This window comes from Pelodiscus sinensis, chromosome 5 (assembly GCF_052426305.1).
Source record: "Pelodiscus sinensis isolate ZL-2025 chromosome 5, ASM5242630v1, whole genome shotgun sequence".
In the NCBI taxonomy this organism is placed as follows: domain Eukaryota; kingdom Metazoa; phylum Chordata; order Testudines; family Trionychidae; genus Pelodiscus; species Pelodiscus sinensis.
Window position 1 is genome coordinate 90,954,209 of NC_143056.1, and position 20,921 is coordinate 90,975,129.

Below are 20,921 nucleotides of genomic sequence, written 5' to 3' on the forward strand. Positions count from 1 at the left end.
TCAGAAACTTCCTCCTAATCAGCGTAACAAAGGAAGCTATTCACAGAAGCACAATGTAGCTACTTCTTTTTTAAAAAAAACAACAACAAAAAAACCCTCCCCCCCCAAAAAAAAACTATGTCCTGTTCTGTGTCTCAAAAATCAGTCCAATGTTGGTTGAATTTACAGTTCTTAAAGATGTTTGCATTTTGAGATCATTGGATTTATGAACCTGATGAACTTGTTTGGCTCATCCAAACTGAATAGTCCCATGGTGTTCAAGAATACATTTTTAGGAAAGTTAGTTTGTACAAGCAGTTCAGGTTAATTTAAATTTGTTGCAATTCACTATCCTCAAAGTATTCTTCTGCTAAGTCAATGAGCATAACTTGCTGTTGTAAATAGGTAGGTTATTAAATTCATATAGAAGTGTGAAATTGTAAAGTCTAATATTTCAGCCAGTGACCTTACATACAGTATGTAACTGTGATTTCCAAATGAGAACTCTGATATACTTTAATTGATCTTGAAAAGTCAGTGACCCTTTTTGAACAAACGGCCAGATCATCACTGCAATTGATTTTTAACTGTGCCAAATTCAGTAGCATCCAGTCCAACTCTGTGAGGCAATTGTGGGGGGGGGGGGGGGGGGAGAGAGAGGTGGAGTGGGAAAGTCTCTATAACCTAGGGAACATCAGAAAGATTAACAGTTCAACAGAGACTGAAAATTAAATGGAGGCTCTTGAGGTGGAAAGAAGATCATCCTTATCAATATATACAGCACATGCAGCAGAAAGTTGGAACGAACTTTTATAGAATGAAACATTTGGTTCAAGAAACAAATAGCAGTAAGTTGAAGTATTTTTTTTTCTCAAATCCAACATCCATGTTCCTGGATGCTTGCTGCTTTTTTTAAAATAAGTTTTTGACAAGTTTTTGAGGTTTTTCTTTCTTTGTAAATGTCATATGAATCTGTTTACTTTAAGAGATTGAATGAGCATGCTTTTGAACATGCTGATTAATGCTAACACAACTGCAATAGTGGATAGAGTTTTTAAAAGGAAAACATAAGCATGAGGTTAAAAATTACGTTGTAAATTGGTTACGTTTGAGATTCTGCTTTGTAATGTAAATAAAAAGCTGCAATAAAATGGTAATGTATCCAGGCATAGAGCTGCACATATTTTAGTTGTTTCACTGTGCTAATTTTTTTAAGTGCTGAATCGAGGCCAGATGCTAAGTAACAATTTGCATTATTTTTACATGTTGGACTGCATACAGACAGAAGCACATGTGCTGACAGTCCACAAATGTGTGCTGCTTAATTCAGTGCAGTTAATAACTTACCAAAGAAGCTGTCTCCTAGGCTAAACTGTGGAGGTTGCATTTATATTGAATGCTGATACTTTAAAAAAAAAAAATTAAAAAATTCTTAGGCCACAGATCTACCTTTTAATAAAAAACACGCCTTTTAAAAATAAACATGGAAAACTCACAAAAATCTACCACCTTTCTTAAAATATTTTAGAATCACTATAATTCTTTCATACTTGATTTGAAAGTTACTTCTGACTGGTGACATACCTTTGCAAATCAAATTGCTGACCAAAGCGGTTTAAGTGACTGGTCCGGATCAATCCATAATTTCCGTGGGAACAGATGAAAAATTATTAGGTTTTTTTTTTCAGTTGTGCAATGTGTGTTAGTAGAAAGCAGAAGCCATTAATAACACTAACCTGTTTTCTGTACTATAACTTGTGTTGAAAGCATTTGATAAATTTTCATTATGTCCAGTTTGATCCTAAGTGTAATATGACTGATGTATGTGTGTTATAGTTTGAATGATCTGTTTGATGCTGAAGACTTTTTTCTGGACAGTCTGATTTTTTAAAAATTTTACTAAAAGATATTAAAGTCTTCAGAACATATTCAGCTCTGGTGTTACTTCAATAATACCATGCAATTACACTAAATCCCTGTTTGTTTCATGAAGTTCCAGACATTTGTTTAAAGGTATATGCAGTGACCATTATCCAGGACTAGATTGAAAGGAATTGTGCCCCAGAAACACTCTCTGAAAATCTTTCAGGAGTGCTTCTTTTCCACAAAGGAGAGGGAGCATGCCATGGTAGCCTTTTACTACAGATTGAACCTCTGCAGTCCAGCACTCTCGGGACCTGACCAGAGAATTTGCCAAACCACAAGAAGTCAATATTGGTTAGCAGCATTACCAGCGCTTCCACTGCTTACTAGGCTCTTAGAAGACATGTAGGGTAAATTGGAACTAAATAACAGCACAGAACACTGAGCCAGGTCTGGTGCCTGAAAACAAACTTTATGGGACTATAGGAAACTTGGCCACACCCGTGATAAGTGGACATCCAGCTATCTAAAATTATGCTCATGAGTGTTGCCTGACTGGTGAGTGCCTAGAGAGGTTTAACCTGTAGTGGCAACTTTCTCACCATCTTGCATCCAACTTTCTGCACGGCCAATACATGGGAGTGGATTTGTGTTTTCGTTTGCTGTCCATCCCCTCTCATGCTACTCACACAGCCCTTGCCTTCTTTTACTGTTCATTCTGACCTAAGATCCTGTTCGATCTTATGCAGCCATGTTGCAAGGAGAGCCATTACTCCCCTGCATCGGTGCTAGCCATGATCTAACTCTCTGTTTTTCCTTTGTCATTCCTAAGGCAAAACTCTCATTGACTTGAGTAAGAAGTTGTCTGAGTGGGGGCTGCATTGCAGGATCCACAGAGCTCGATTCATATGAGTTTGAGTGCTGCAAACAGATACTAATGAATGTTGTGGGGGCTGGTTTTAAATACAGGTTACTCCTTTAGTTTTAGGGCCAGATTTTATAATATTTTCATGGGTAGATGATGGAGATTTAGTAGTTTGATTTCCATTGGTTTTAATTACAGTCAAATAGCTGAAGTACCCAGGCTTCTCCTGGGAAACAGATTCTTTAGTGTCCTAGAGATCATCTTTCCAGGTGCTCAGCGTCTCTAATTCCAGCAATGGCTTACATTCTTGTCTCCCTATAAGACTGCACTCCCTTTACAAAACGAACAGACTAGATTTGGATTGGTTTAAAAGTAAAACTTAGTAAAAGTTGCCTCAGTAGTGCTTGACAGCTGTTTAGAAATAGCTTTTTGTATGAAGAGTCCCACTTCCACAGAAAAAATGGAACACCCAAAATGTAGCAAATTGCAGTAAATTTCTGTGTCCACTGTGTAGGACACACGTGCTGCTTCTGTTTTACTCTGCACAAAGTGTAAAATTTCTCCTTGGGAAATAAAAATGTGGTTAGATTTTGATGAAATCACTGCAATTTTGCAGCATATATTCCCAGATTAGAAACCCCAGGGAGAGCTTGCTGACTCCTGTGATAAAGGTTATCTGATTAGTTGCCTCAGTAAATATCAGTACTAATACCAGTGGCATTGATTTGTATAGTCTTAAGAGATTGCACTCTTTTCTCATCATTATAAAGCCCTGATATAGTCCTTGACATTTTCCTGTCAATTTTTAAAAACCAGTTTGATATCAAGCCATTTCACTCAGTTGCCAATGATTGTGATATTCAGCTCAGTTTCAGCAGTTAAAAGTAATATAGAAATTGACAAAGGTCTTTACAATGCTAAGTAGTGACATAAAGGTGACAAGTTGGCAGCAAGTTCACCTGAACTTCTTGATCTTTTGAGTGCAGCAGGAGAAATGGCCAAAGAAACAGTATTTTTACAATGAAAATGCACCTCATACCGTTCTTAATTCTGTCTGTTAAGTTGGAGTACTAGGAAATCCCTATAGTCTACTTCCTGTATTCAGGCTCCAAATTAGAGCAAATATAATGTAATTATGTTGTAACATTAAAATGCTTCTTAAGGAGCCTGGAGTTTTTGACTAGAATGTATATTTGTGTATATTTGACTGAAGTTTTTGACTACAATGTATATATATTTCTAATTCTCAAGTAAGCTATTCTCAAGTATATATATTTCTAATTCTCAAATTTCTTGGTTAGCCTAGGATCTTATTCTACAACATTTCATTGTGCATTCTTTAACTTATTTGATGTAATTTTAATTTTGTTTTATGAATTTTGTTGCACTTCACTATATCCACATTGCACAGGTTTTACTAGCCACTATCCTATTATTTATTTCTCATTTATTAAACATACTTTTAGAGGATAATTGGCCCATCTCAGTTAATCTTGACAGCATGTTTATATTGGGTATATGCCCATAGGGAAGCTTTAAAGACATAGCAGAGTATATCCAGCAGTACAATACAGTTACAGGATGAGATACAAGTATGCAGTAAATCATGTCGATGTTTAATCTTACAACTGTTTAACTGGCTGAATTTGGCATTTCAAAATATGCCCAGATCTTTTACCTAAACAGAAAGAGTCTGAAGTTTCAATAACAACTGAAATAGAATTATACAAGACTGAGAAACGTTGCCTTAGTTGGTATAAACTTTAGGAATATAAAAAACAAAATAAAACTATATTTAAACAATGTTTTGAAACAACCAGCAAAAGCCAGGAAATTTAGTTGGTGTCCTTAATTTGCACAGTTTAGCAGGATAAAACACCCAAACCTATTAGCTAAATTTAAACCTAATCTTGAGAACCTTCAAGACAATGGAACTATGCTGATTTATAGCCTTTGAGGATGGGGCCCAGAATTTCCTGACTTTTTTGTTGACTGCTGCAACAATTATTACATATTTCCAGTTTTTAATATTTTATATAAATTTGCGTGTATTTATTGCTGAGTGAATTGTTTCAGCTGGACAGCCATACAACTATTCCCACACTGCTGCCCAAATGCCAGTGTATTTCTATCTTCACCTGACAGAGATCTCCGTAAGGCAAAAGGGTAGCTCAGTCTGGTTGGTCCATTCAGTCCTCGGACTGGCTTTGAGGCACAGTCTGGACATTTATGCAGTAAAATACCAGAAAAAGTTCATAATGACATCCACGCTAAAACTCTTTTGTGCTTCCAGACTTTTTTCTCCACACCTACTACCACACCTACTACCAGCTAGGTCAGGGAGGAAAAAGGCAGACTCATTGGTCAGTTAGCAGAGATGGAAGAAATCCTGATCTGTCAGAGGGAATGGCTCATTTTTGGGCACTAGGATTAACAGAGCCTATTGGTATGAACGCAAACATTAGCAAAGTGTTCATACAGATACAGATTTCAGATCGACTTAAATGTAAATTCAGTTTTTTAGAATGTGTTGATGTCTCATAGAAAGAGCCTAAGGCAGAAGTGGGCCTTTTTTGGGCCACTGACCCACAGAAAAATCAGCTGGGCTCCACACACAAGTGAGAAAAAAACAAAACCAAAAGAACTCTCACTGACATGGCCCATAAGTGAGGAGGAAAAAAACCCAAACCCCTCACTGATGTGGCCCACAACTGAGATGCAGACAAAAAGAGAGAGACATTCACCTCACTCATGCAACTCGTGGGGGTGGGAGGGACTCATTCTCCCCCCTTCCCCCCCCCCCCCCCCCCCCCCCCCGGCCACATGAATTCTTCTGAGGATCTGGGGCTAGTAGATTCTGTGGGTCCCTCATAGGCTCTGGGATGGACCAAAAAATGGGGGGTTCAGTGTGCAGGAGGAGTCTTGCAGGGAGTAGGGTAGGAATGTGGGGTCTGGATGGGAGGTTGGGTGGAGAAGTGGGGTGGGGGTGCAGGGTCCGGGAGGAAGGGAGGGTGCAGGGTCTGGGCATTCGAGAGAGGGCAGCAGGGGATTAGGGCGCTTACCTGGCACAGCTCCTAGGGAGGAACATGGGTTCTGTGTGGCCCTCTGCTTGCAGGCACTGCTTCCCACCACTCCTATTGGCCACAATTCCTGGCCAATGGGAGCAGTGGGGATGGAGCCTGCAGCTAGTGCTTCCCTGCATTGCCATTTGCCCAGTGAGGAGTGGAGGGACAGTAGTGCATAGAGCTGCTTCTTCCCTCTTCCCTCCCCCCCCAACAGAGCCACCCATGCAAGGGCTTTAGAGTTGACTCCCTGCTGCTTCCCCTCTCGGTTGGGCTAGGGATGTCCCAAATCTCAAGGGCTGGATCAAGGGAAGCCGGGGATTTAGGTTCCCCTCCCTGGCTTAAGGCCCCATGAGACCATGAGATCATCTACTATGATCTGCCTCTTGCAAACCCAAATTTCACCTAAATACTCCTATGCTGAGCCCAATGCCTGCAGTTAAACTAAAGTATGTTAGTCCTCAGGACACTAAACTGTGTGTACTACAGACAGAGAATAGGAGGGGAGAGAGAGCCTAACTAGGTGTACCAGATAGTTAGGGTTGCCCACCTTCCAGGGCTGTTCTGGCATCGTCAGGAATTAAAGATGAATTCAAAGTTTCATCACATGACAATCTTTAAGAATACGTGCAAATCCAAATTGGTGACCCTTACCAATGTTACGATCACTTTACTATCACTGTGGCATGTTACACAACTTCACTGCTTGGCAAAGTCATTCAGTAACAAGTGTTGTCTCGTTAGTGGTCCGTATGTGCCTGCTCAGTATTATCAGTCTAAATCTTTTCTAGTGCCTGCCATTTCTATACCAGAGTTCTGACGGTAGGGCCCAGATTGGAACACTAAATTTCAAATTATGTAAAGAATCCAAGTGAGGGGATGCAGTCGCAGCCTCTTGGCTGGAGCCCATTAATGCCTTGTGATGGCTTTGTCACCCCAGGCCTTTGGGGATTTATTTTTACAAATTATAGAAACCTTTATAAGAACAAGGAACAGGGGTTGTGTTTGTTTAGGTTTAAATTAAAAACTGTCACGGTCTTTGAAAGGCAGTCCACTTATTTCGTTATTTCATAATAGCATAACTTGTATCCAGATGATAGAGATCCCTCTGGCCTTGTTCTTAGCCAGTCATGTGGAGAGTCTTTTGAGTTTTACTGTAACTAAATAAAAACAAGGAATTCAAATGTCTTAGTCAGTTATGTGACGACAATGAGCAAAGAGTGTTGTCTGGGCTCCAGCTTCCTTCCCTCCCCCACTTCACACTCAGAAACTGCTGAGTCTTAATGAAATAAACCCACAAACAACTGAACTGTTGTTTCATATGCTTCAGCTTAATGTGAACAAAAGAGGACTTTTCAGAAATGCGAGTTTTCTGTCTGACATTTCCACAGATCTTGGACCTAGTTCTCAGAAGTGCTGAGTATTCAAAACTGCAGTTGAAGTTACCAGACAGAGCTTACCTCCTGTGGGGGGAAATAATGCTCCAGATTTCAAGGAATAAATGTGACTTTTTGTTTTATATTATAGTAAATTAAATCCCCCTTTAAATATCTTGATAGAAATCCAGTGAGTAAAAGTGGAAGCGAGTGAGTCTGTCCAGTTCAGTGAAGTGGATTTCTTTTCAGTTAAACAAGATGGGTTTTGTACGCTTCACTACAGGATCAAAGAGCATTTCTCTTTCTGGGAGACTCCGCTTTTAAAGAAAAGTGATTGTGCACCGCATGTGGTGGTGGCTGTCCCTGCCACTGGCATAAGCTCAGTGGCTGTCCCAGGGCTGACAATGCATTCTCCCATGTCAGAGGGCCTGCCCAGTGAGACATTATGCTCACTACAGTTCCGCAGTCAGCACATTTACTATTGAAATAGTATCTTTTTTGTTAATAAAATTTTGCTAATTTTGACAAAGGCCAAGTGAAGAGCTACTTCATTAAGCAGATCCTTTTCTACATGTTCTCATTAGTTAGGCATGTGGAGAAATTCCAGTGTTATGGTAGATCCCTGACAGAAATATATAAGCCTGAACAATGTAAGCATTGTTTGCTAAGCATTATAAATCTCAGATAAGGCAAAGGTGGCTATCTGGTATGAAGCCTTCTTTGCCGTACTCCTTCAGTACTGCCTTGGAGGAGTATGGTTTGGTAGCTGGACATGGGAGGAACAGGGGCAGCCCATGAGCCTAGGCAAGCTAGGCAGCTGCCTAGGGCGCCGCTGGCCCAGGCGCCCGATGATGACGTTGTGGCCATTGACGGCCGTTCAGGCAGGGGCGCTGCAATCGGCATCCCACCAAGGGCACCAGCTGCAACAGCCAGCCTCCGGTCGCTCCTGGGGAGGAAACAAGATACACCAAGTCACTCCTCTACGCTGGGAGTGGAGCAACACAACCACCTTCTGCAGCTTTGCCATTACAATAGTGGCCATAGAACAGGTCTATTACCACAGGTCTATTACCACTTCCTCACCTGGACTTCAAGTATGAATTTCTCTCTTCTTTGCATTTATTACACACAATGTAGCTGGTGTCTTAAGCTATGCACTAGACTGAGGATTTATTTTTTGTGAGAACATTTTATTTGTTCCCGGTAGCAGCAAAATCAACATACTTTTATTTGTTTAATGGAAAGATACTATAAAGATCTTGACCTTTTTAACATCATCTGTGTAAGCACTGCTTTTGCTGCTTTCAATGTGACTGCATTTTAGGATGTTTTTTGGTTGAAACAAATGTGGAAGTGCGTGTTTACACTGAGGCTACATCTAGACTGCAGGCGTCTTTCAGAAGAAGCTTTTCTGGAAGAGATCTTGCGAAAAAACTTCTTCCGAAAGAGTGTGTCCACACTGCCAAAGTGCATTGAAAAAGCAATCTGCTTTTTTGAAAGATAGCGTCTATACTGAATGGCTCACATTTAAGCTGTGATAACTATGGATGGAGTGGTCATTGGGTACCTATGCTTTTTCTTCTTTCCTCTTCTTGAGAAAGAACTCCCTGTTCCTTGTCCAACACACGCCTTTTTCTGAAAGAGCTCTTTTGAAAAAGGCTTCTTCCTCATAGAAAGAGGTTTACCATTGTCAGAGAAAAACCCTCTGTTCTTTCCATTTTTTTTCCAAAAGAACATGATTACAGTGTGGACGTTAGTGAATTTTTTTCGGAAAAACCGCCGTTTTCCCTAAAAACCTCTGTAGCGTAGACACATCCTTAGCTTGACAAATCCCAGGAAATTGCATTTATTTTCTGTAGCCCCTCTTATAATGTGTACTCTCAAAGACTTCAGTGCGTAATTTAAATCATAAGACTCTAGATTTTCTTTTCTCATCACAAATGGATGGGTTTGCATATGCACTTAAGTCTTTACAGGAGCAGCTGAAATATGATTTACCTATATTATAGTGTATATTGGCATTGGTGCTAGACCACTAACATCTTTTTAACAGAAACATTGGGAATAAAATGGACTTCAGACAACATTTTATCTTTGAAATGAGGAGAGAAATGATTATTTAGCCTAGGCTGAATTTTGGTTTTGAACATATTTTATTTATTGTCAATTTAATTAATTTGGGCTTCTAAGGAATGAAAACATCTCCCCCACAAATGAACAATAAAGGAATAAATAGATTTATCATAAAACCCATTGAACATTTCATCAGCAAAAGGTCGATGCTCTTTTGAACTAACCTCCCTTGTCACATTAGTGTATTTTATATTCAGGGGCATCTGCTTTTTATTTTTAAGGGAAAAGAACATTTTAATGCTTTTGGAGCAGAACTCAATTGTTTTACTAGTATAAGTGGTTGATTTTAATGAGAATATAAAGTGGCAAGCTGGTTGTAGCAAAGGAGCAGACAATCCTAGATGAGTGGAATTTTCTTATACTAAAGCAATTATTTTTTTTACAGAGCAGATTTAATTCCAATGTTAGCTTTCATTAACTTTGCATTTAACTGAAAACAGTTTGGGAACTCTGTTCTGTTACAGTGAAATCCTATTTATAACGGGTTTGAGTTCAGTATACATAAAATTCCACTGTGCTTGTGCTAGAAGATGAAAAAGTGTTTTCTCTCTCTCTCCATTTGGCTATCTGACTTCAGGAGATATTACACATCTTTTAATAAGAGCACAGTATGAAGTCAGACATTCTTGGACATCAAATGGTTTTTCTTGGAAAGTATCAGATCCAGAAACTAATAACGGTATTATATTGATTTGGTGATGTATTTCCCTCTCTCCCTTCCCATTCGTTGGTGTTCCACTGTTTCACAGCACTATAAACCAAAGTCTGATCTCACTGACACCTGCATAAATCAGGGGTAACTCATCTAAAGTTACTGGAACTGCATTTTATATCATATAAGTAAGAGGAAAATTGGATCCCACATTTAAGTGTGTGCGCTGAGGAAGAGAGAGAGAAGGTTGGGATTGTGTGGGCATTGAAGTGGTAGGATTGTATAGGCAAGAAGAGAAAGATTGAAAGAGGTGGGGAAAAAAAAGAGCGAGACCAGGAACTCCTGAATTCTAAAGTCTAAACTCTGAAGTTCTAGCACCAATGCCAATATACACTATAATATAGGTAAATCAGATTTCAGCTGTTCCCATAAAGCCTTAACTGCATGTGCAAACCCAAACATTTGTGGTGAGAAAAGAAAATCTCGATTTTTATTATTTAAATTACCCACTGAAATCTTGGAGAACACTAGCTCTAATACTGTTCCCCTTGTAGTCTTTTCCAAGTCATCGCATTTCTGTGACAGAGTTTCTCCTTTGTTAAATGGAGACAATAATATCTACGTATCCTTGAATGTAGAAGCCCACTCTTCCAGAATAGTGGTGAGATTATAGTGTGGCAGTAAAGTTGCAGGAAGAGTCAGATAAAGAATGGCTTGGTGGACTAATTTAATCTCAGTGTTTGGCTTCAAAAGCAAGGAAAATTGACATAGATTAGAAACAGACCATTGTTTAGATACCATTTCTTAGTATCCCCATTTGAAATCACTTAAAGTGAATGAAAGCTGATATTAAAACAAACGTAGAGTTAACTGACCTATCTTTAAAAATAATTTATTGACACATCTAAAATTGGTGATCTAATTAGTTTTTTCATTCCCTGTTTTTATAGCAGTGAAATGGCAGCTTTCATGCTATAAGTAAGTTTTACTTTTTGCATACTCTCCATGTGAAATTTTAAAAAGGCAAACAAAAAACAAATGCTGGAGTTTTCTTTACTCACATTTTCAGAGAGCCAGGTTCATTACACATGCTGATCTGCATCTTACTCCATGGTTCCATTGGGTTCCAGTTTTACCTCAGGCACAGCCCTGACCAAGGTAGAGTGGGCCATGGCTTCTAAGGGTAAGCCACTGGCTGGTCATGAGATGCTTTGTTTACCTGAGTGTCCACATGTATGGCTGCTTGAAGCTCCTAGTTGCTGTGGTTCGCATTTTTAGCCAATGGGAGCAGCAGGAAATAGTGGCCCAGCTGGCACCGATTCCTGCAGTTCCTATTGGCCAGTAACACTATACCGCAGTAACTGGGGGCTGTGAGTGGCCATGCCAGCAGATGCTCAGGTAAAAAAGCATCATGCAGTTGACTAATGGCTTATCCTTACAAGCCGCAGCACAAAGTTTGAAAACCCCCACTTTAGCCTGAAACTCTACACTTTTATTAAACAGCCCCTTAGCCTGAATCCACATCAGCTGGGACAGGCCAGCCATCAGTGTCTAACTAGAGTGCAGACATAATCTTACAATGCACCCTTCTTTAGGCAGTATGTTTAGGGTTGCCAGATAGTTTCACAAAAAAATACTCAACATGGCGGGGAAAAAATTGGTTGAGAAACAAAAAAACGGGGAACCAAAGTTATTGAGCAAAAAAAAAAAAATTCACCAAAAAAAAGAGTCACGGCACCTTTAAATCACCACGCTTCCGGGGAAGAATGTCCCAAGCAGCAATGAAGGGCTCTGGCAGCAAGGAGCTGATAGTCTTTCTCCACTGCAGCTCTTCCATCTCTTCCCACACCAGAGTCTTTCACTGACGTGATGCACCGCAATGTGGGTGAGGTGTGCTTTGCATCACGGAGTGTAGCAACATATGTGTGCTCCCCAGCTCTATCAGAGGCATGTAGCGTAGATGTAGACTTACAGACGTAATTCAGGCACAATTCTTAACCTGCTTCCTCCTTGCTATGGGCAGCAGGGGATTTGGGGGGGGGGGGTAGGGAGAAGCAGCAGTAAAAAAAAACAACACCAAGTTAGTAGCACTCTTAACCAGGAGTGGCCCTAGGTAAGCTGCCGGCAACTGGCGCCCTAGGCGAAATGCGCGATCGGCTCGTGATCAGCGCCCCTGCCTCCAAAGCCCTCAACGACCATATATCTTGGTGCCCTAGGCGACTGCCTAGGTCGCCTGTATTGATGGGGTGCCACTGCTCTTAACCAAGTTACTGCAAGAAACATGGAGGGAGAAGCAGTGGTGCCACAGTCTTTTGAAAAATGGGGAGAGGGGACAGTATTGCTGACTGATCTTCAAGCAGCTCCTGTATTCCTTGACCCCTTCTCCCTTAATTGCACACAGTCCTCCTTTTCTCTCCCTCTCCTACATCACCTGATGCATTTCCCCCACGCTCCCTAATCCTTATGATTGAGCATGGAGTGCTCCTGAGCTCAGGCAGAAAGTGGCACTTCAAGCGCCACCTGCCAAAACAGGGTTTGGAACAGTTAGGATTCGATTCTGCTATGACAACAGAGTAAATGAGGTGTAACTGTACTGAAGGCAATGGAGTTGCACTAGTTAAACCTGTGGTAAATGTGGTCATAATCAAATCCCTGAATGCTGAGGTGATTATTGCCCTTATCGAACTGAGGAGAGCTTTCCAGAGGAAAAGGCTAGAAAGACCAGCTATTCTAGTAGTTGGTAGTTAATAATAACAGAGCTCTGAAAATCTTCCCATTTCAGTAATGACATCTCTTCCTTAAAAAAAAAAATCATTAATTCCTGTTATTCCATTTAGTACATAACAATGTGAAATGACTGTGAGCTTATTATAAAGGGATCTCCCAACAACCCTAGAAACTCAGATCTCTACTAAGTCGTGAAGACTTACGTGCTTTAAATCTTCGGGAGGTCTGGTTTGGATCATAAGAGTGAGGTTAACAAAGCTATATCTTCAGTGAGCAGCTGAAAGTGAAGTAAAACAGCCCTGTGTGGTTGCTGTGGTTCATGATTTACAGAACTGAATTCACAGCGCTGCTCCTGCTGCTGCAAACATACGTTCTTAACTGCTGTTTATTTTTAAATTAAAAAAAAGCAGCTCTATATTCAGTTTACTTTATTGCTAGAGGGCAGGGAAATATAGGTAAAAGCCGTTAATCCCCAGCAGGCTGCTGGGCAGCCGAACAGTTAGAGATGACAAAAGTTAATTGGAAACATGAGCCGTTTAACAGAAAACATATTTGTGATAATTGAGAGAGTAACGTCTCCAGAAGGGAAGGTTTGGAAAGAGAAACTTTAGAAGAGGAGAAGTGGCTACTGATAGGTGAGTAAGCAAGTCTGATTTTCAAGCTCTCTTTAGGTGCTGAACTTATTACTTAAGAAAAGCAAGTAACATTAAAAAACTAAGTAAATAAAAGATTTGTGCTCACTGAATAACGATTTGCAGTTACTTACACTAGATCTTCTTACAGCTGGATGCAGTTATTGAATAAAAATGTATCACTTAGGTTGATTCCAAGAATAAAGATACAGTTAGCTTTATTTTTGCAGAATGGGTTTGTCTCTGTTTTAATGGATATCAGAATTTGAAACTATCCTCAACTGGAAATAACTTCAGTGGGGTTTTCTCTCCATGCAGTTTTTCTGATAAATGAATTTGAACAGTAAGGATTTTTCTAAAAGCACAGGGAAAATCTTGGTTACATAATAATGCACATACACTTGCTAATGAAGATGCAGTGTAGATCTACAGAATATGCTGAAACACAGTTGGCTTTTGCATATTTAACTTCCTTTATGTGACTGTAAAATTGTGAATAAATTTAAATTACCACAGTGAGAGTTGGCCAATGTATTGAGGGAGGGAATCAGACGTCTAGCTTTGTTTAGTGACACTGCTGTAGTTTGTAATATTGGGAATTCTCTTTTTCCCCCCTACTAATAGTGGTATAAAGTGCCAGCCCTTTTACTGGCTGATTGCATTAATCAGAGCTGGTTTAATATCTGGTACTAATGTTCTTGTTTTTTATTGCCAGAGCCAGCAGACAGTACAGCCTCACAGTCCACAGGAATGAATGAAAATGTACCATCTTCAGTTCAAAGCAGCAGCAGTTCAAATGCTGTTGGTTGCAATAACTCATCAGCCATACCCCAGCCCAGCTCTGCCATTAAACCTTGGCGCAGCAAGTCCCTTAGTGTGAAGCACACAGCTACGTCTTCCATGTTATCTGTTAAGCAACCAATGCCAGAGTCTCCAAAACCACCGTTGGAAATGGTCAAAGCAACTCCCAATGGTCAAAAATCCATGCTTGAGAAATTAAAACTTTTCAATAGCAAAGGAGGCTCCAAAGCAGCAGGAGGAACATCCCTTGATTGCTCAGGGTCTCGGGACACTAGCTGTGAAAGATTAGAGACACTTCCTAGCTTTGAGGAAAGTGAAGAGATAGATGCTGCGCATCGGAATATGAACCACCCAGGACCAACATCCAGTAGCCCCAAAATTGCACTTAAGGGAATTGCACAAAGAACTTTCAGCCGGGCACTGACTAATAAGAAAAGTTCCCCAAAGGGCAGTGAGAAAGAGAAGCAGAAAGAGAAGGAAAAGGATAAAAGCAAAGACATTGCAAAAAGAATATCCATAACCGAGAAACAGGAGATGAAAGAGGAGCCAAAAGAAGAACAGACAGCACCAGCTACAACAGAGATGCCAAAAAAGTCCTCCAAAATTGCAAGCTTTATCCCGAAAGGAGGAAAGTTGAATAGTGCCAAGAAGGAAGCCTCCGCACCTTCACACAGTGGAATACCAAAACCAGGAATGAAAAACACCACAGGGAAATCCCCAAGTGCCCCAACTTCTGCAAAGGAAGGTGAGAGAAGCCGCAGTGGGAAACCTGGCTCAGGGCTCTCTCATCAGAAGACCCAACTAGACAGCAGGAATTCCAGTTCCACTTCAAGTTTAGCCTCCTCAGAAGGAAAAGGGATAGGAGGGGTGTCTGCTCTTAACAGTAGCAACAGCACCCAAGCTGTCAATGGGCCAGTTAGTACCACACAGACTACAGGAAGCAATACTGTCAGTGTTCAGCTACCTCATCCACAACAGCAATACAACCACCCGAACACTGCCACAGTAGCGCCTTTCATGTACAGGTAGGGTTAACTCTTCAAGCATGATGTTTTGAACCTGCAGTTTATCCATTTGTGTTATGGTTACTTGGAAGCAGGGGGAGAAAAATTGAACAGCAGCTGCACTGGTGCTTACACTTCCTTTAAAAAGTTGACATGATTTATCAAATTACTGTTAAAAACCATCAGTCATAGCTGAGAATAATTATAGCTCCAAACAGTTTAAAAATATAATCTCAGGTACCATGTTTGCTTAAAGCTGGCTTAACAGTACTAGCCTCTTAATAGTATGTCTACAGTGTGTGTACTTGAGATGTAATATTTATATGATTCAGCTGCGGTAGGCTTTGGGTACAGTTGTGGTATAAGACTGGGAGCTCCTATAGACATTGTGCCTCAGACAGGCATGATGTCTGTAAGACTCTGTCTAAAACTTCCAGCTGCTGGGGACACCACTTCCGTTCATTGATGTGTGCAGTGTTCCGAGTCCTAATGCAGATAGTCAAGCCTCTGCTTCAGTCATTTTTAATGTTGTGTTGGTCAGACTGCTTTTAATATGTCATAGTGTTAAATAAGATGGCAGTAGTTGGTGACCCACCTATACCAGCACTCCTGATCTTACTATCAGTAGTGAAGGTAGCTCAGTGTTTGCAATGCTAAAATATCTTTAGAAAATGTGCTTAGTGTAGAGAAGGCTACAAGTGAAGGAAGAGCGTGACTGAAGTTCAATCCTTCATTAGGATCCAAGCATTCACTCGCCAATGAGAGGGTTTTGCTCTGTAACTAGGCATGGAGTCAGAGGAGTCGACCTTAGCCCTGCTCCCTATATAGGCCTCATGGGCAGCAGTGAAGACAGGTGAAGCCCTGCCCCTTCCATCCAAAGCCACGCCCCTTCCACCCAAAGCCACATCCCTTCCCCCGAGACTATACCCCTTCACAACCCCCCCCCAGCCAAGCCCCGCCAACCCCTGCTGAGGGGTGGGACTGCCACATGGCGTGGCCGCAACCTTCCTCGGCCACAGGGGAGCCAGGCTGCCAGGTGGCACGGTCCCAGCCGTCCCCAACCATTGAGCTGCTTCGCAACGTAGCCCCAGCCCCTCCCAGGTGACTGAACTGCATAGGCAGTTTTGGGAAGGCAATGCTTTCCCTTGCTTCCATTACCCGCCACCCGTGATGGGCCTTTAGCAAAGGTGCATGGAAAAGTCCTTGCACTCAGGTAAGAAAAAGGGGAGCTCAGCTGTTACGTTCCCTTCTCTTGAGCACCTAAACATTGCTGGGCAGTCAGACCAATACTGGGATTTTTTTTTTTTGCATTGTCCAGAATATTTATAAAAAGCTGTGCAAGCTTTCTGCAGTGTCAGCACTTGAGAATATACCACCTGTGAATGGTTCACTTGACTAAAATACATATTAATATGACATTCTTTTGGGTGCCACAATTAAAATACATATACATCTGTGTAAGTTCTGGATGCATGCTGCTTCCAAAATCCACTACTTTCAAATCACCACTATCGCGTTTGCTTGATGGCAGGCTGGACCAGGCCTGCTGTTTGTTTATAAACCCATTAGGGATGCAACGCTCTGTTTTGAGCTAGAGTGCGCCAATGCAATTCTTACCATTATAATGCTGTGGATAAAGATTTAAAAGACCTCTGTGTTAGAGCTTGTTCCCCAACATAGGACATAAGTTAAACTGATTTGCCTAGTAGCCAAAAGGGCAAGTAGTGCTCATATATGTGTATATGCATGCACACACACACACACACACACACACACTTTTGAAAAAGTGGATATAAAAATAAGAAAACATTTTGACCTGGCCTCTTAAATACTCTCCCAGTAGCTATGATCAGCTCTCAGTTGTTAAATATTTTACCCCCATGAACATGCAAGGGTGAATTCATTAGGCATTGGATTGTTGTGTGTTTATGACTATAATCCTGATGAAAAAGTTAAAATAAAATGCACTGCAATAACTGAGTTGGAGCTGATCTCCATTCAATGTTTTCAATACCAGTATCAGTGGAAGCCTGAAGCTAGCTGAGCTGCTAACATATAATTTTTATATCTCTAATAACCGATTGGTGGTCTCAAGGTAATGTTTATTTGACCTTTTGAAAGAATGCAAAACAAATTGCACAATTCTGCCCGAAAAACTGCTGCAGTCTTGAAAAAATATCATATTTACTAACCCAGCCAGAATCAAAGTGAAAGGTCAAAATGTATCATATTGTTTTCTTGAAAAATGAAGAGGACTAGTAAATCCGTGCTTAATAAAAAGGGATCCAATCACTAATACTGAGTAACAGTTTAGAAGGTTGAAGGATATAATTTGTAGCACCATTTCAAAGTTTCTGTTCCAAACTTTAAACTCTTCCAATTATATATTAACACAGTGTCACTCTAGCATCTACCTGTACTAGGAGCTGTGTGGATGCAGAACAAAATGATGGTCTTTTCTCCAAAGAGCCATTATGGGCTAAAGACAGCTATAGGGGACATCCCAAGGAGCTAGTGTATCTTCTTGATCTTGGGGCCCTGCCTGCCACAGTGGGATGTCAAGATGAGGGTTTGAATCTGGCACATCAGGATGGTAACGTGATTCTCTGCTGACTGAACTCTAAAGATCCAGTTCTGTTAGCAAAGTCTATATTAGTTAGGCTCATCAATTTGTATCTGTGACCCAGAGAGCATTAGAAGTGGACACTGGAGGTGCATCTACACAGCAGAGCTTTACTTGAAATAAGCTACACAAATTGAGCTACGTCAATTGCATAGCTTATTTTGAAATTGGGAGCATCTACACAGCACTTATTTCGAAATAAGAACTCTTCCTCTGACTTCCCTTACTCTCATACAATGAGGGTTACAGGTGTCTGAGTAAGAAGTCTTCCAGCTTGACAGTATTTCGGCATTATTTTGAAATAACCGCCTGCTGTGTGAACGCGGACTAAGTTATTTCAAAATAATGTTGCTGTATAGACATACCCTGAGATGTTATAAGAGCATCCTCAGATTTTTTCTAAACTATCTCAGTATGCTATAGCATTAAGGGGCATGTTATCTAGGTAGAGGAGAGGAGGAACAATCTAGCCATTTCCTTCCCCTGTCCACAACCCTTACTTAAGGAGCTATGACAGAGGGTTGTTGTAAATATGCCTATTCTGATTTTTTAACTGTAAATAGAGAAATGATTACATCCTTTTGTATGTTTCCACATACTTAGCCTTTTAGCTGAGATAAAGAATGTTATCAGTGAAATACCTTCTGTGTCCTCTTATCTAGAAACTCTTTCTTATATGTAAAGGAAGATACACTTCTATCTGCCTTGATCCAAAGATCCAAAACACAGTGTAACCAATAAAATGAAGCGATCTCAGATTTGTACTCATACAGAACTGAAAAGCAGATTCTGAAAAACACCTTCCACTGAATAATATCATGTCCCAAGTTCTGTTTGCATGCAATGGTTATTGTTTTATTTTACCTATGTGTTTCTTTTAAAAGAAGATCTGGTGACATTGCTAGTCCACAAAAAGAACTCTGCACAAGTGTGAAGAACTGTCACATACATATTCTATTGTTAACAAAGATCAGAGTTTCAGCCCATTATGGGAATGTCTATACAGCCGAGCTAAAGTCAAATTAAGCTGAGCAACTTGAGCCATGTCAATTATGTAGCTGAAGTCGAAATAGCTTATTTCGCTGTCTACACTGTAGGAAGTCAAAGGAAGAACACTCTTCCTTCGACTTGCCTTACTCCTCGTAAAATGAGGATTACAGGAATTGGAGTAAGAAGTCCTCCTGCTCAATATTATTTCGAAATAACTGCTTGCAGTGTAGACTTGCTCTTTGTCATTTCACAACATCAGTTATTCCGAAATAACACTGCTGTGTAGACATAGCCTATGTGCTGCTGAAAATTTAGCTGAAAAGCTGAGTGTCTTAGTGTGTGTGTGATGGTGGGGGATGACTGTGAAGTCTACATTTTGAGTATGAATATTTCATTTTTTTACAGTTCAGTGCTTGTTTCCGTTTCTAGGACATAGCTCAACATGGGACTAATGAATTATGTAAAGTCAGTCTGTTAGTGTATTCTAGAGAAAAGGACACAGCGGATGATGGCGGGTGCAGTTTTATCAATGTTACACTTGATATATTTTTGGTGGTGAGTGACTGCTTATCTCTATTTGTGTTGCCTTTAAGATCACAGACAGACAATGAAGGAAATGTAACAGCTGAGTCCAGCACGGGAGGGGTGAGCATGGATACTGTTCTTTACACTAAAACTGGACAGCCTGGTCTCGAAGACCTTTCAGGTAGGTCCTGGAAGATGTCTAGCTAACTGATGTGTGAACTGTATATAATGTGAGAGTGGGCTAACTGAAGTTTGTTTCCCCTCTCTTTATGGGGGAAATGTATGTGGTTATTCCTAGTACCATGTTTTTGATGAGTTCTAATATTTGGTCTTTCAGAAACCGGGTAAGGAACAGAATTTTGGACACCAGGGGCTCAACTTTGTCACATTCAGGATGAATAATTTGAGAAGTACTGTGCTTTAGATTCAAGCCACATTTGCATTTCCCATATTTAAAATGATAGGTTAACAAACTATCTTTTTGTTTTGAAAGTTTGAATTCTGACAATTGCTCATTCATAAAACTAGTCGTAACATTTGTAGAAGAAAGGAGAGTAGCTTTCTACAGCACTCATCAATTTGATGACTAAATTATTGGGGATACTTCTATAGCTCAGTGAGAATTATAAAACCAATTTTAACTTATTACATCTATTGAATAAATGTGTGCTGAATCTGATTAGGATTAAGATGCTGTGGGTTGTAAAGTAATTCATGTGTTTGTGCATATTCTAAAATTCCCAACACTGCGAGGAATAGTTAATAGTGAACAATACATGTTCAATAAGTGAATTTTAGCAACAACATTGCAGTACAAATGTGAGTTGTGCTAGTAAGTCTTTGATATCTCATCCCTCATTCTGTTATTTTTAGAAAACTGTGTGTTTTTGTTTAAAAGCTAAATCTATGTTTAATATATGTCAAAATTGTGATATCGCTGTAGAGTTCTTTATTTAGTTTGTGCATTCTCCAGTTTGATGTGATCTTTTAAACTGTGAGCTTGGGAGATCATGTGGCTGAAAGTTTAACAAATGGATTAATTTCATATTTCATCATATATTCTACCTTTGCCACGTTTACACCTGCATGCATGCATGCGCACCACAGAACCAAGAGGAAGAATCAGTGGTGGAGAGGAGAGCTGCAGAAGTGCACGTATGCACATATCTGCATCTATAATTTATACATAAATGCATTAAATATTAAACAAACAAATGGAATTAGAGATACTGTCCTTGAGAACATTCCTGCAGTTGTACAAAAATATGGAAGGTAGCACATTGCTTGTTGAAATAGGGGGAAAAAGCATTTGGGTTCCTGAGTTTTCTCAAATAGTTCCTTCCTTCCTTCCTTCCTTCCTTCCTTCCTTCCTTCCTTCCTTCCTTCCTATCTTTTACTCATTTATAAAATGGGAATAATACCTTGCTTACAGAGGGTGTTCAGAGCCCTTAATGAAGAATAGTATTTTAGTTTTAAATATTATTATTCCATTACTCATCTTAGTTTAAGATCCAAAAATATATGACAGCAGGACAGTCTGTATATCAAACAATGTTGATCCAAAGTAGGGAGGTAAAATCCTGTTTAATTAGCTAGCCAGTTAAATAGGGCACCCTGCAGGCAAGGGCTGCTCCAGACTCGATCGGAGCAGCCTCTGCCTGCAGGGTGCCTAGGGCCACTGAAGACTGG

The 20,921-nt window shown here is 40.3% G+C and overlaps 1 protein-coding gene and 1 long non-coding RNA gene across 11 annotated transcripts in view; one reads left to right on the forward strand and one right to left on the reverse strand.

Annotated features, from left to right (window-relative positions):
* Positions 1-20,921, forward strand: part of NAV2 (neuron navigator 2) — a 689,797-nt gene that overhangs the window by 518,266 nt on the left and 150,610 nt on the right. For 8 of the 10 annotated variants that reach the window (XM_075927729.2, XM_075927722.2, XM_075927724.2 and 5 more), the window contains 2 exons: positions 14,005-15,115; positions 19,301-19,413. In XM_075927729.2, the coding sequence (XP_075783844.1) occupies positions 14,005-15,115; positions 19,301-19,413 (1,224 nt within the window). Of the gene's footprint in view, positions 1-675; positions 828-13,142; positions 13,293-14,004; positions 15,116-19,300; positions 19,414-20,921 lie in introns of those variants that run through there. The other 2 variants (XM_089778590.1, XM_075927734.2) reach the window with 2 other exon arrangements.
* On the reverse strand, positions 7,004-12,984 carry LOC142829172 (uncharacterized). The gene is made up of 3 exons (XR_012903560.2): positions 12,861-12,984; positions 11,669-11,943; positions 7,004-8,091 (listed from the first exon to the last, which is right to left on the reverse strand). It is a non-coding gene; the product is annotated as an uncharacterized LOC142829172 (long non-coding RNA).